Source organism: Anneissia japonica, unplaced genomic scaffold (genome assembly GCF_011630105.1).
Source record: "Anneissia japonica isolate Jap-2015-1 unplaced genomic scaffold, ASM1163010v1 scaffold287932_len317664_cov166, whole genome shotgun sequence".
Classification (NCBI taxonomy): domain Eukaryota; kingdom Metazoa; phylum Echinodermata; class Crinoidea; order Comatulida; family Comatulidae; genus Anneissia; species Anneissia japonica.
In genome coordinates this window covers 217,485-231,411 of record NW_022735649.1, presented here as the reverse complement: position 1 = coordinate 231,411, position 13,927 = coordinate 217,485, and the positions used below count along the sequence as shown (strand labels likewise).

At 35.1% G+C, this 13,927-nt stretch overlaps 2 protein-coding genes across 3 annotated transcripts; one reads left to right on the top strand and one right to left on the bottom strand.

The window, feature by feature from the left end:
• Nucleotides 1-38: 38 nt before the first annotated feature.
• LOC117116660 (aldo-keto reductase family 1 member B1-like) lies at nucleotides 39-10,957 on the top strand. 2 transcript variants are annotated; one of them, XR_004446802.1, is made up of 8 exons: nucleotides 39-235; nucleotides 781-960; nucleotides 1,606-1,722; nucleotides 1,827-1,913; nucleotides 2,991-3,214; nucleotides 4,059-4,310; nucleotides 4,953-5,104; nucleotides 8,889-10,957. XR_004446802.1 is itself a non-coding variant. In XM_033260736.1 (7 exons), exons 1-7 carry the CDS (start codon nucleotides 143-145, stop codon nucleotides 4,996-4,998), a joined length of 999 nt encoding a protein of 332 aa, XP_033116627.1. In that variant the 5' UTR covers nucleotides 40-142; the 3' UTR covers nucleotides 4,999-8,034. The 2 variants fall into 2 exon arrangements, 1 of the variants encoding a protein (XP_033116627.1); XM_033260736.1 differs by lacking the exon at nucleotides 8,889-10,957 and having other exon boundaries at nucleotides 40-235; nucleotides 4,953-8,034.
• LOC117116661 (hyaluronan and proteoglycan link protein 1-like) lies at nucleotides 10,958-13,512 on the bottom strand. Its single transcript, XM_033260737.1, has 2 exons — nucleotides 13,342-13,512; nucleotides 10,958-11,342 (listed from the first exon to the last, which is right to left on the bottom strand). Exons 1-2 carry the CDS (start codon nucleotides 13,442-13,444, stop codon nucleotides 11,050-11,052), a joined length of 396 nt encoding a protein of 131 aa, XP_033116628.1. The 5' UTR covers nucleotides 13,445-13,512; the 3' UTR covers nucleotides 10,958-11,049.
• Between the last annotated feature and the right edge of the window lie 415 nt (nucleotides 13,513-13,927).

Sequence of the window (13,927 nt, the reverse complement as noted above, 5' to 3'; positions counted from 1 at the left end):
CGTAAATCCCGGAGAACGCTATCTTGTGTTTATAAGATCTTTGTTTCCGCCTCATTTTTGCTATGCGAGTGCTCTAACTTGCTAACTTGTATTTCTAGAATCATTGCTGTCACTTCACTCAATTCGAAAGAGAAAGCGCCGGATGGACGAGAGGAGTTTGGTTTTGAAGTACATATTACTTCCAAATGGAGGTAAAATCCCAACTATTGGGCTTGGAACTTTCATTGATAACCAGGTTAGTTAATCACTAAAACTTATTAATTACTTCCTAGGCTCCAGGTTCAGCCTCTTTTTTAGGGATAGGCCCTAGTCTAGGAGAGAGGAGGAGGAAGTTCGCCGCTTACACGCACCCCCACATACATCTCCTCTTTGCTATTTGCTTTTTCCAAGGCCCCACCTGGGCATATGTGTGATGTTAGTAGGCCTACTATACCATCTGGGGCTAGCTCTAGGCTAGTACTAATAGTACTAGCTTAGAGGTAGCCCCAGTACGCCTAGTGCTAGCCCAAGTGCGAGGACCTATGATGGCCTTTTTTACACTATAAATAGTGTATAGGCCTAGCTGTATTAATTAAGTAAGCCTAGATGGTGGTAGTAGTTATAGATAGTTGATTTTTGGAGGAGCCATCATGGAGTAAGATTTAAGAAAATTCTTATTATTTATATCTATTTTAATTTTAAACACTGCTGAAAGAAAATAATAATATAATGGATCTAATAATATTATTATTATTATATTAATATTTGTAAATGATGCAATAATATTTTACTTCCTACTAGTACGTTTCGGAAGGGTCAGATGGAAAGTTAGCAATTGCAATTAGGAACGCTATCAGTCTCGGATACCGTCACATCGATACAGCTTGGATGTATAACACTGAAGCTGATGTTGGTTGCGCTGTCAAAGAAAAAATTCAAGATGGAACTGTTGCTCGTGAAGATTTGTTTATTGTTACCAAAGTAAAGTTCTGTCTAAACTATTAAATTTTCTTTGACACAAACTGTTGTATGCCCATACAGTATATAGTCATGATGAGGCACCATGATGACCATATTTAGGAGTGTCACATGTGTTTGTCAAAAAAAAACAAAACAAACAAACAAACGTGTCTGGACAATGCTAAAGACTGATTAATATTTTCAGAATGTTCCCATTATTAAATACTTCTTAAGTCTAAATCAATCTCTAATTATTTGATATTCATTTTTTTGGACAAAATCATACTTTTAATAGATTGAAGATTATTTAATTTAACTATGCTTATCAAACACAAAATTTGTTCTATTAAATGAAAAGGAAATACCCCTAACGCTTATTTTTTTAAAATTACAAAAACTATCTATAATGTAAACATTTTTACATAAAAATAAATTTTAAGTATTAATGTTAATTTTTTCACTTTATTCAGTGTTTTTAACTTGGATTTACTTTATTTTTATTAGAAACATTTACCTTTGAAAGTTAACATATTTTACATATTTTAAAAATGATTTTCTATTGTGGCTTGTACTGTATTTATTATTAAAATAATTCTTCCTTTACCTTTCATTGAAAATGTTTACTTGTATTATTATTACAACTATTATTATTCCTTTTCCCTATAGTTATGGAGAAACTTCCTCAGCCATGATCAAGTCAGCAAAGCTTTTCACAGGTCTCTAAAAGAACTAGATATGACCTATGTTGACCTTTACTTAATTCACAGCTCAACAGGACTCAAGGTAATGTTTATTCATAAATTAATTTACATAAGTAATTGTTTGGTGGAGCTACAATGCATTAGCTTTTTTTTTACATGAATATGTATTTTTTTCTTTTTTCCCAGTTTAATAGCAACCCCAGACAGCATTACCCAGATGTTGATGACTATACTCCATATTTTGATGATGTTGACTATGTGGACACATGGAAGGTAAGAATGCATACCTAGTATCAGTCTGCACAACAAGGTACTTGCATTCATATGGACACTCTGGGCCACATATCGTCGCACACATCACGAACTAACACAATCAAAGTAGATTGTGTTAGTTCGTTTCGTGAAATCACAGTAGCGCGTCAAAACGACAACAGCGCATATTTTGATGCTTTTTTGATTTCACGAACTAACACAATTGAATTTAATTGTGTTAGTTCATGATGTGAGCGATGATATGGGCACCTTGAAGAATTTAGGAGGGCAGAAATAAAGGCACCTAGGTTGCAAACTAGGGTAAACTGGACTGCAGACAGAGGTGTCGTTACAAAATGAGTCTTGTACGCAGGTTAATTTGAAATATTCTAGAAAATATGTAGGAAGTGATATTTTGACAAATACTTGGTTTCAAAATTTCTGATGAGGTTAATATGTATACGTCACAATAACAAATGATCTGAGTTGATTTACATTAATAGTTAAAAGTGTTTTTAAAGCCATTTTGTAGAGCTCTTTTTCAGAATTTATAGGAAACCAACACAAAAATTTATCAGTTGTTTATCTTTAGTGGCGATTCTTCACTAAGACTTTTGAATTTGAAAATGATTTTACTGTTTTTGTATTCAAGCTTCTGTAGGAACCTGATTCAAAGATCAAAATAAAGCCTATATGGTCATCAATCTTGATATCAATAACTCGTATTTCATTTTTTGTACAAGACACATTTTGTCACGACAGGACACTGAGCATAATGTAGACGTACTACAGGTACCTATTGGCATCAGTTGGCGGACATCTCCCGCTCTCCCCCCCCCCCCACCTAAATTTTTCATAAAATGGTGAAAAAAATAAATTATAATCAAAATTAAGTCTGAGGGTGCCAATTCCACCCATCTAGAGATGGCATAATCAAAATTTCTTTTCCTCAGCCCCAACAATGCTGGGGTTTAGATGGGTGGACACTGTCTGTGAAGGTCCGTCCCTGAGGTCCGTCCCTGGTGCCCCTCTGTTTCAAATTCCTGGATCCACTACTGTACATATCACATTATATTTCCTGTTGGATTTTGTTTACAGGAGATGGAGGAACTTGTGGATGCTGGTCTAGTGAAATCAATTGGTGTTTCAAACTTCAATATCCAGCAAATTGAGCGAATTCTAGCTGTTGCACGCCATCCACTGTCAGTCGTACAGGTAGAAATGCATCCTTACCTGTCACAATCAGATCTTCTGCAGTTCTGCAGAAAGAGGAATATTGTAGTCACTGCCTATTCACCATTGGCCTGGGGAGGTCAACCACTGTAAGTTCCAAAGCCATGTGTCCAAAGTTGCCCAATAATAAATTAATCCTTCTCTGCATTTTCACCATAATATCAGCATTAATATACAGAAAGAGACTACACTCGGCCAAAGTGGCTGTAGTATAGTTTGAGTGCAAGGTTAAAGGTAGGATTTCTTTTTTTGGAGGCAAGAAAGTGTTGTACTAAGGGATGTATCACCCACTGATATAGTAATCAACCACTAATATAATTGTTGTAGAACTGTTTTAATTGTTAATATACCAAACACAATGAATGTTAACTTAGTGCAAGCTTTTGTTGACGTTTTCAACACGACATCATCAGGTTACGTGAGCTACCATTCACTATGTGTGCTACCATCCACTATGCGAGCTAGCAGTAAGTTGACATCCATTTTGTTTGGTGTATTAACGATTTAAACAGTTCTACAACAATATTTAAGCAAACCAGATGAAACTACAGTATTTGAATATTTAATAATATGATATCAGTGGTTCGTACTGGTTTTACATTAAACATTTGAAACATTTATTTACTTTGTTTGAATTAATGTATACAAAATGGATCCTATTTAGCATTTCCACAGTATATTAATGTATACAAAATGTAAAAAATATTGGACAAAAATATTATTACATTAGTTGGTAATACAAGGGAGAGGTGGCCCCTGTCTTGTTAGGTGGATTCTATTTAGCATTTTTGCTGTATATTATTTATTAGTTTATCATTTCATGAGTCACCTTTAATTATAAACATAAGGAAGGGTTGTGTTTGTTTAAACCATCCTGTATTTTGCAAATATTATGAACTAATCGTACAAAATTTCTTTCTTAATCATTCACAGCCCAAAGCCTCCGGCGCCAGTACCTCTAAATGAAAATCCTACTGTCAAGAGTATTGCCTTGAAACACAAAAAGAGTCCATTCCAAGTAGTACTTCGCTATGAACTCCAGTTAGGCGTGGCTGTTATACCAAAGAGTACTAACCAAAAACACATCCATGAGAACTTTCATGTCTTTGACTTCAAGTTGTCCAAAGAGGAAATGCGGGATATAGCATCGTTGAACATCAACTACCGTCTTCTTGACCAACACAAGTACAAATGCACTCTTAATTTTTGTTTTATAATATTTCACATTAAAAAAGTAATTGCCCCATAACATGAATCTCATTAATGGGTCTAGAGAGTAGAGATTCTTTTTGAATTTTCTGGGGTTAAAGGTCAGATTCACCAAAATTTCAGATCTTTACTGGCTAAGAAATGTATTATAAGATCTGATATTCCTTTACCAATTATTTGACTTTGGAAATTTTGGCAGGGCGTCCAGGGAACCGCAGCAGCCACATTACATCACCAGGGCTGGCATTTAGAAAATAGCTTTATTCCGCATAACTCTCATGCAAGGGTATTTAAGGATCCTAGCGATCAGGCTCCTATCAAAACCTGAGGCTGGCCTGGTTTGAACCAGGGTTTTCAACACAAGCAGCAGGAACAATACTTCTCGGCCAGCTCACTAAACTTGCTGATTTCCATAAGTTGGTTGTCCTGTATATGGCTTGACTTATAGCTGCTTTCTTGCAGTCCCCTATTTGGAAAAATTGTAGGGGATTATCTCTTCATGTTCTGCTTAATGCACCATAAGGGTGCAGCTTTACTCTGGCTGTTGTGGGTTCCCTCATCAGCCCAGTAGTTACTCTACTAAAGCCCAATGATTTATTTTACTTTTATTTCCTATAGGTTCAAAGGTCATGTACACTTTCCTTTCTGTGATGAAGAAGTATGATGGACTGAGGCAATTTAACAGAATGACACTCATCTCCGCATGCCAATATAGAATGTGCGTATATTCCTTTGACCCTATCTGTGGCATTGAAAATCTGATACTAGTTGTAAGTAAAGCCGTCAGTTTTTAGTGTATGTGTACCATATATGTTCTGGTGTTAATTACAATTTTATTTATTTTCGTCACTTCAGAGTATCTATTCTTATGTCTTTTGACCAAGAGCTTGTTATGTGCTCCTGGAAAATGCAATATGGCTCACCAAAATTGACCTACTACTAAATGAAAGGTTAAAGCAAATATAAATTTAAAAGAATCCCAGTCTTATATTTAACAGTCATGGACTAATGTGCATAAAACAAAAAGTTGTGCAGGTACAGGTATTTATTCATTTAACATAAGAAGTCTCAAATAACACCACACACGAACTCATTGATTAATTTAATGTTTAAAATGGTGAAAGTTTATGGCATAAGCTCTGTCCAGATTATGAAATTTAATGTTGTATTCTAATTCATGATGTGACTATATATGGTCATGATGTGATGTCATCACGACCATATTTAGGCATGTCACATGTTTTTGTCAATAAAATTTGATAGTCTGGACAGGGGCCTTGGAATGTTGAATTTTAAAGGCATTAGCCTCTGTTTGAAACGGCACCTTTCTGAAAGCAATCGAGACATGTTGGTGTTGTTAATGTTCTTTTGTGTTCCTAACACTAACAGTTTTTTGTTGCATCGCTTTTTTTGAGTGACGACTAAATCAGTTGAGCATATTTTGTTGCGCACGGCATGTAGAATGTCGATGCTATAGAGGGATAAAAACGTTCCCGAAATGAGTGCCCTGCTGTTAAGTTGCCTTGGATGGACAACCTGAAGAGACGGATATTTAAAAAGGAATGTAACAACTACGAGTACACTTGCCAAGTAAACGGTGCAGCTATGTGAACACTATAAAGATATAGCTGTAATTGGATTGTATTTGTGTAATTACGACCAAGATGAATGGTAACTTTACCTAGGTTAAAATGTACTGCTATTTGCCCAGGTTTTGGGCACACAAAATGAATGATAACATTTTTGACACGCACAATACTGCCACTGAGGAGGATATTGATGTAATGGAATTGTGTTCCTCACAATGGACATTCCTGCTTCAAAAAAAAAAAAGTGTTTCATTCTTGGCACGATTCGCTTGGTTAAAACTTACTGCAAGGCTAGGGAAATTTTACCTCCGGGGGCTCACTCTTAAATATTTCTGTACGGGGAGGTGCGCATTTATGGGGTATATTTTTGAGGACTTTGTAGCGCAAGTGTGGGAAATATGGGGGGGGGGTGGCAGGGAGTTTCAGCACTTATGGGGTATACTTGCGAGGACTTTGTAGTGCAAGTGTGGGAAATAACCTTGGTGAAATTGGTGGTCAAAGTCCCTGGCTTATTCTGTGTAAATTGCCACGATTTTTCGCAATATGTTAGCGGGAATTTCAAGCTAGACTGGGTGCTAAGCCGGTAAGCCCCTTGCTAAGCCTATCTTTGGTACAGCCAGGAGATCGCGGTCAGACAGAACGCTTTTTGCCATCGGAAACCAGTCAATATTGCGCCCTCTCTTGTACTATTGAGTGACCTTTTTCCTGTCGTATTTTAGAGCACAGTGCGATTTTGGTAAAGGTAGTTCATAAGAATTGTCAGTTAAATACTGACTGGTAGCGCAAGTGTCTCATATCTTGAAGTGGCTGTGACACACCCCTGTTTGTTTGGTTGGTATGCAAGTGAGCTCCCCGGGATTTGACCATTTAGGGAGTTTTACACAGACTTCACATGTACATACTTTGACCAAAAAATATCCAAACCAAGGGTGCAAGTCTCAATGTGAAGCTTATGGATTGTTGCGACTCATGACCAAAAATTCTGATATTTTCTACAGAATGAATATTATAATGCATGCATCCTAACCACTGTAGTGGTACTTCACAGTACAATATATTTATTTAATTTTACTGAGTAGTTTAGTTTAGTAGTATTTATATTTGTAACATTTCATAAAAAAAAAAACAATAACGGATGTTTATGACCAATAGGCTTCCAATGTAAAAAAAGAAAAATCATGTAATCAATTTTTTTACATAATGTAAAATGTATCTTTTATTTATTGAAAATATATAAGAATGGGACCATTTCAAAGTGTCAATGTCATAATTTTTATTTGTACAAGTACATAATAATATGGGAAAGAACGTCCAAAAAGAGGTACTGTAGATAGATACAGAAAAAACCCAGGGGTGGTGCTAGTGGTGAGTTGGGGGGTGGGGGGAGACGGAAAACCACAATCAGGAGTCTATGCATATTTTACATATATTATTTAGTAGAATTGTCATAGATTTCTGGACCACCTAAACCACTCCCGACAAATTTTGAGCGATGCTCGATCACACCCACTTAGTCTATTCGAGGATATTTCCCCTTCCACCTTTGGGAAAATCCTGGGATAGGAGATCAGAAACGTAAGATCGTTATAATGATCGCCCCAGAAAAGACAACCAATACTGCTAATAGAAGTGTCTGGAGAAAGGCACTACAATCATTAGTATTAACATGCTGGAGTTTATTGTAAGAGAAAAAGAATCATTTCCTGTGTTATTGTCTAGTATCACTCATTCATTTTTTCCAGAACAACATACTAGATATCACGTAAATAATAACCAAAATAAATTAGCACAATTCTGGCAGATTGTCAAAAAGATAAGGAAAATTTGAAAAAATACTGTATAAAGACCTTCAATCTTGTGCGGATACTGTATACAAAAGTTTTAATATTTAAAAAGTCAAAAAACATGATGAAAAAGGGTAGTACTGTACTCAGGCATAGAATGCACAAAAAATGCTGAATAAAATTCACAAGTCTATATAGAAATAGGAATCTCATTCCACATCCGCAAAAATTAGAAAAGAGAGAGAAAGAATAGTTTTACGAGCCTTCTGTTGTAAAAAAAAAAAAAAAAAAAAATACGGTTTGCGTTTCTTTGAGAAACAGGCACAACAGAGCATCAAGGCACTTAACAACAAATTAAATGCAAATATAGGCCTATATAGTCTGTTAAAGAATGTGTGAAGTTTTAAGGAGATTTGTTGGTCAAAAATCGAAAGGTGTATGAAAATATTGTGGAAAGCAAGATCTGCTCTGCTTGAAAGGAGACCAAAAAGTGAGTCATATTTATAATTCAGCTATTGGCAGAGTCAAGTTGGAGTGGGAGGCCCCTCCCCAGTTAATTTGTCAAAACATGTTTTTAAGTAGGAGAAAAAAAATTACATTAATATCTCAGAATGCTATTTCCGGGGCATCTATAAGTCCCATAAACTCGCTGAACCCTTCTATTTTGAAATTCGGAATCCGCCACTATATAATTTAGCTATGGTAACAAGCCAACAAAAAATCAGCAAGCATGACATGTGTATGTTCTATCATGGAGGGTTATTTCTTTTTTTGTTGTCTGGCATTAGATACATAAAACCCGTATAAGCAGTTCAAGAAGTAATTTATATTTTATCTTGGAATAAAATAATAAACAAATAATTTTCTTAATTGGTTACTTATTGTGTACCAATTTGCATAGAAAATAGTATTGTTTTTGTGATAGTGTAATGTAAATGATTTATTAAGTGTATGTTTGAAGGTTGAATAGATGATTTACTTAATACTCTGTACTTAATAACGATGCTGCTAATAATCATATTTAAATATATATAATTTAGAATTTATAATGCGCCTTTCAAAGAGATATAGTAGGCCTGCATATCATATTATTTTCTTCCATTATTTTCTATAGAAATTCTCAAGAAATATGATGTTTATATATCGATTTTTAAACTAATTGCAACCCTTTGTATTCCCAGGTATAAATTCTAGTAGAAACCAGTTCAACTGGTCTAACTGGTTTTCAACTGGTACAACTGGTCTCCCAAACTGGTTTAACTGGTCCAACTGGTCTATCGAACTGTTTGAAGTTGTAGCTCCAAGATTCAGATCACCAGAAGTGTGTTTCCGATGTGTGTTTGTCCGATCGATAGTATTTAGTATAGGCATATAGAGACGCGTGTAACATCCCCTATTAACTTCGATTATACAGTATAATATATACGTCTATTTGTTTTTACTTATAAGTCAAAGAACTCTTGGAGGGCTAACAGGATGTGATAATTGTTAAGCCTAATTTCTGTGGTGTGTTGGTGACCTTCCACTCCTTGGCTGAAGCTATATATCTTGGAATTATGCGATTACCAAATCAAGGGAATGGCATTGACCATAATAATATCGACAGTTAACAGATATAGCATGCATTATATAAAAACAATAGAAATATTGATAATGATACTGTATCAAATCAATATCAATGTAACAAAAACAGTGACAATTCCCACAAGTCCACCGGTTTCAAAAGCAGAAGAATCGTAAATTTTGTGTGTCAGCACCATTACTGACATGTAAAAAATACATTATTCTTTAATTTATCCCACATAACTCTCATGACGTTTTTTGACAGTTCTTTAACTTTTTGTAGTCTTCATATTTATTTTATTGTTTCTAGTAAGTGCAGCAAATTACGGTACATTTTTCTTTGGAGGCATTTCAAAATTAATGATAGTAAGGCTTAACCTTCTTTATGTAATCCTTAGTTAGGCCGAATCTTGAATTTTGGGATAATTTCGATTCTGTTTCTTTAGTAAATTTACTTTTGTTGGTAAAGATTTCCTATTTTGGTTGCTGACTGCCGTAAACTTTTAGATTAAAATTTTTACTTTTTTTTTTATCCTCATTGTGTTTCCTTTTTTTGTTCGTTTTGTCAAATGATTTTTGGATGTTCAAACTTAATCGTTATCAGGCTGACACAGACTGTGTTTAGGAAGTGTTTAGGAACGTAAAGAGTATTCAGTAGGCTACCGTAACACGTCAGGTTGGGCAAAAACATTACTCCTATGAAATAATTATTCTAATGCTTATTTAAGTAATATTCTTCGTAGGTGATAGTATATAATCTTTACCATTCCTCACGTTGTGTCCATTGTTTGTAGATTTGATTTATTGTTACGCATGTTTTTCACGATTGGTAAATATAGTTATCGATTCATTAAAGTTGTAGTTGCAGAACACATCAGTCACGGGGTTGGCGCCAACGAGGAAAAGCGGTTGGAACAATTCGTATTTTCTACATGTAGATTCTAAATCGATTAAATAAGCCTTACATTGTCATATTTTTCGCCTCCTGAACCACATTTTACAAGATTTTGAGCGACGCCGCCAATTTTCTCTCGTCGGGAACATCTCCCTAACCTCCCACCCCTAGTCGGGCAAATCCTGATCCCGGTGCCGCTTCAGTCACTATGACCCACAGTATGTAGGCCTATGGGAAAGGTGTGGGGTTTGTTGCTGTAGTAGGCAGCCTACCTTATAGTTGAAGTGACTTAATTCAAATGTGTCACTCGAGAAAGGGAATGAAAGCTATTTCCCAACTGCACATATGTTATGGTATTAATTTTAATAGCAGAATAGGTACACTGCTGATGATTTATTATGAATTTATTACGTGCTAGCTTTTTTGTCTCCGTACTATGTACAGCAATAACTTTGCAGGACTTAAAAAGGTTTACCTAAGCGCTATTGTGACGCCACGCACAGTTGCATAATTTTATGTATATAATAGTAGATAAAATCATTTTATTGACTAACTTGAATTATTTAATATTCAGCTCTTCTGTTCTGGCTTCATCAGGTGTAATGATTCACAATGTAGACCCAGCATTTTAGTTATATGTATTAGATGCGGGAACATTTTTTGTACAGTACCACAAAATTCCGACTTTTAAATAAATTTTTAAAAAGCACCCAATCCATTTGTAAGTGTGTCTGTTTTCCTAAAAAGATACATTTTAATCAATTATAGTACAATAAAGAAAGAGAGAAAACATTTCCGTATGCATATGTCTATAGCCTACTTTAATTGAGTGAAATCATATGGATACGACTGTATATAGACCTAAATACATATATTATTTAACACTAAACTTTAAAACAGTAGGCATCAGCTACTTTCTGAGTTTTTGGTTTGTAACCCCAACTGCGGATACCAGCGGCAGTGGTATCACCGCATCCTGTGCGGGGCATCCGAATCGGGTATCTGACGCTACCGTCGGATAGCCATCCAGCCGCACAGACGTCCAGTCCAGCTGACCACGCTGCTTGCAGTTGAGCCAGGGTAGCGATCTTGGCGCCACGGTCAATACATGCCTGTTTCGCGTCTTCAAAATTATACGTATATCTGCCATCGGAAACATGAAATACTGATTCGTGATCTGTAATAATAAGATTTTATTTATAATTATTCCATTTCATCCCAGCAAACACAAAACGTCATTATAACATTCGCGAAAGTTGTGTTTATGTTATCTCAGAAAATATCGTTATGGAAACGTTGCAGCAGCGTGTCGAACGTTAATGATTAGAAAGTACCGGTACGTTACACACTTTTTGTACACCAAACTGCAACGCTATTATAAAATAGGATTAACTCTCTTTTATGTATTTGCTTATATTTTTATAGTTTATCTTAAAATAGTTACATGCAAATGCATAAATAGATTAATAAGTAAGTAAGGACATGTTTCTTTTGAATAACGCCAAACACGTGTTTTTTTTAAACGGTTAAATGCCTTTAGAACTCGTTTCTAGTGAAAAGTGCAACTAATAATAAAACACGGTAACGCGAGGATTGGTAGGTGGGCGGAGCTTATAGACGATCACCTACGGAAATTGAAGTTGACCTTAATTCTTGTCAGCTACAGCGCTGCGAAAAAAGTAAACAACACACGTTGTATGGACAAAAATTATGGTAAGACTAACACATGTCATCCTGTTGGTTTCATTTTTTTCTTCGCCCCGTATTTCCCGCAAACGAACAATCGAACCAACAAAGAGGTTGTTCTGAACGTCATCGATCCTAAAACGAATGCGTGTTAAAACACATTTTTACAACGCATTACTAACCGTGTTTTTGTTTTTTGGACCGTTTCTGCTGGGAAAAAACACGTATTTTTGATAACCGTTTAAAAATACGTGTTTTTTGCTCAGCAGAAACAGACCCTAAATGAATAAATAAATAAATATATATTTATATGATCTTCCTTTTAAATTCCCTCGTGACATTTTGCATCACATATTGATGTCATACATGAAGAGCAATTTAAACTTTAACATGAGTAGACGTATAAACGTTTATTGATCAATGATGCTCAACGGGAATTCTGTGAAACCCGAATTCAACGTGAACAAAGACATTGGTATGGACTGTGGTTTGATTCAACAACTTTTGTCAACTAATTCTTTTTAAGTAGGTTTCGAAAGAACTCAGATTTGTTCGTGCAAACAGTACACTTTTAAAATCTTAGGCTACCAGAATTGGAATGATAACATCCATAACTGTATTTTATTTTCCTTCTTCCGACAAGTTAACATCAAATATAAAATTAAATTAAAAGATTGAAATAAAAATAATATTGTTTACAAAAAAAAATAAAATAAAAAATACAGGAATTGCCAAAATAGGCCTATCAGTAAATATTTAAAAAGTATTCCTTAATTAATAGTCGTCAAAAGTATAAAAGTGAAAATTTTAAATTAATTATAATAAATTTGAGATGTCCAATCAATGAATCTTCATAAAGGAACATTGCATTAACAATTCACGTATATTCGTCGAATTTAGAAATATTTTTGTACGATTGTCATAAGGCCATGTTAAAAAAAAAAGTTGTTGATCGTCCCCTCCCTACTAAAAAAAAAAAAAATCACCAGACCAATTTTTTTATTTTTCATCAAAAAACCTCCCTCCCTACGACTTTTTATTTTTAAAACAGACGATCAACAACTTTTTTTTACATGGCCTAAGTATGAAAAGAGAACTTAATGGAGCTTCCGCTAAGCCCCGCCCCTTAGATATCGTTGCTATGGTCCTACAAAGCAATAGAGTAATGTACGTAAACACGTGTTTTTGTAGAACACGCGAGTATCCCTGTTCTAATTAGTCAATTGATAAGTTTGATTGACACACTGGAAAGGTCAGTTATCATAAATAAAATATATATAATAATTTTATTCTCGTGACAATCACCATAAATATTAAAAATGTGTCTGTAAGATTCCAATTCAAGTAGTATTTATCTTGGCGGCTGTAGGCCTACTTTTCCTTTCCGACTCCGATAGGCCTATATAAACAGATCATGAGGTCAGCAGATGCCCTGCCATTTTATTGACACCTGGCAAGCATGTTAGGCTTATACTAATGTACATACTTACATTTTGTGCATGTACACCCCTTGACATCGTCCAGCTTGTCGTTTATTTCATTTGTTATGTCAAGGATTTCCAGAACTTGAGATTGTAACTCACTATTAGGCATTTCAACCTCAAAATTGAATTCTTTCACTGTACCCGTCACTGTACAGTCGGCCTGGGGGAAAAATAATTAAATAGAACTTGTGAAGATTGTATGTCCAATACATACACTGTGGAGGGCTTCCCTCCCCGTGTGGAGAGGTGAACCCCCACCCCCGGTTGGGGAGAAAACACAGTTCATCAGGGAGAAAAAAAAATATATTTTTTGCACATTAGTAGACTATAAAATCGATTAAATAGGCCTTTGAAACCCCGAAATTATCATAGTTCAAGGAAAACTAAAGAAGTTATGTCCTCATTGTATGACTACCTATTAAGGGGACATTCACGTTTTTGGTTAGTTTCTTCTTAATAGAGGTATCCTTATTCAGGGGACACCCCTATTTTTTGGTCCCTAAGATGTCCCATTAATAGGGGTTCTACTATATATATATATATATATATATATATATATATATATAATAAAAATTACAATATAAATTAAAAT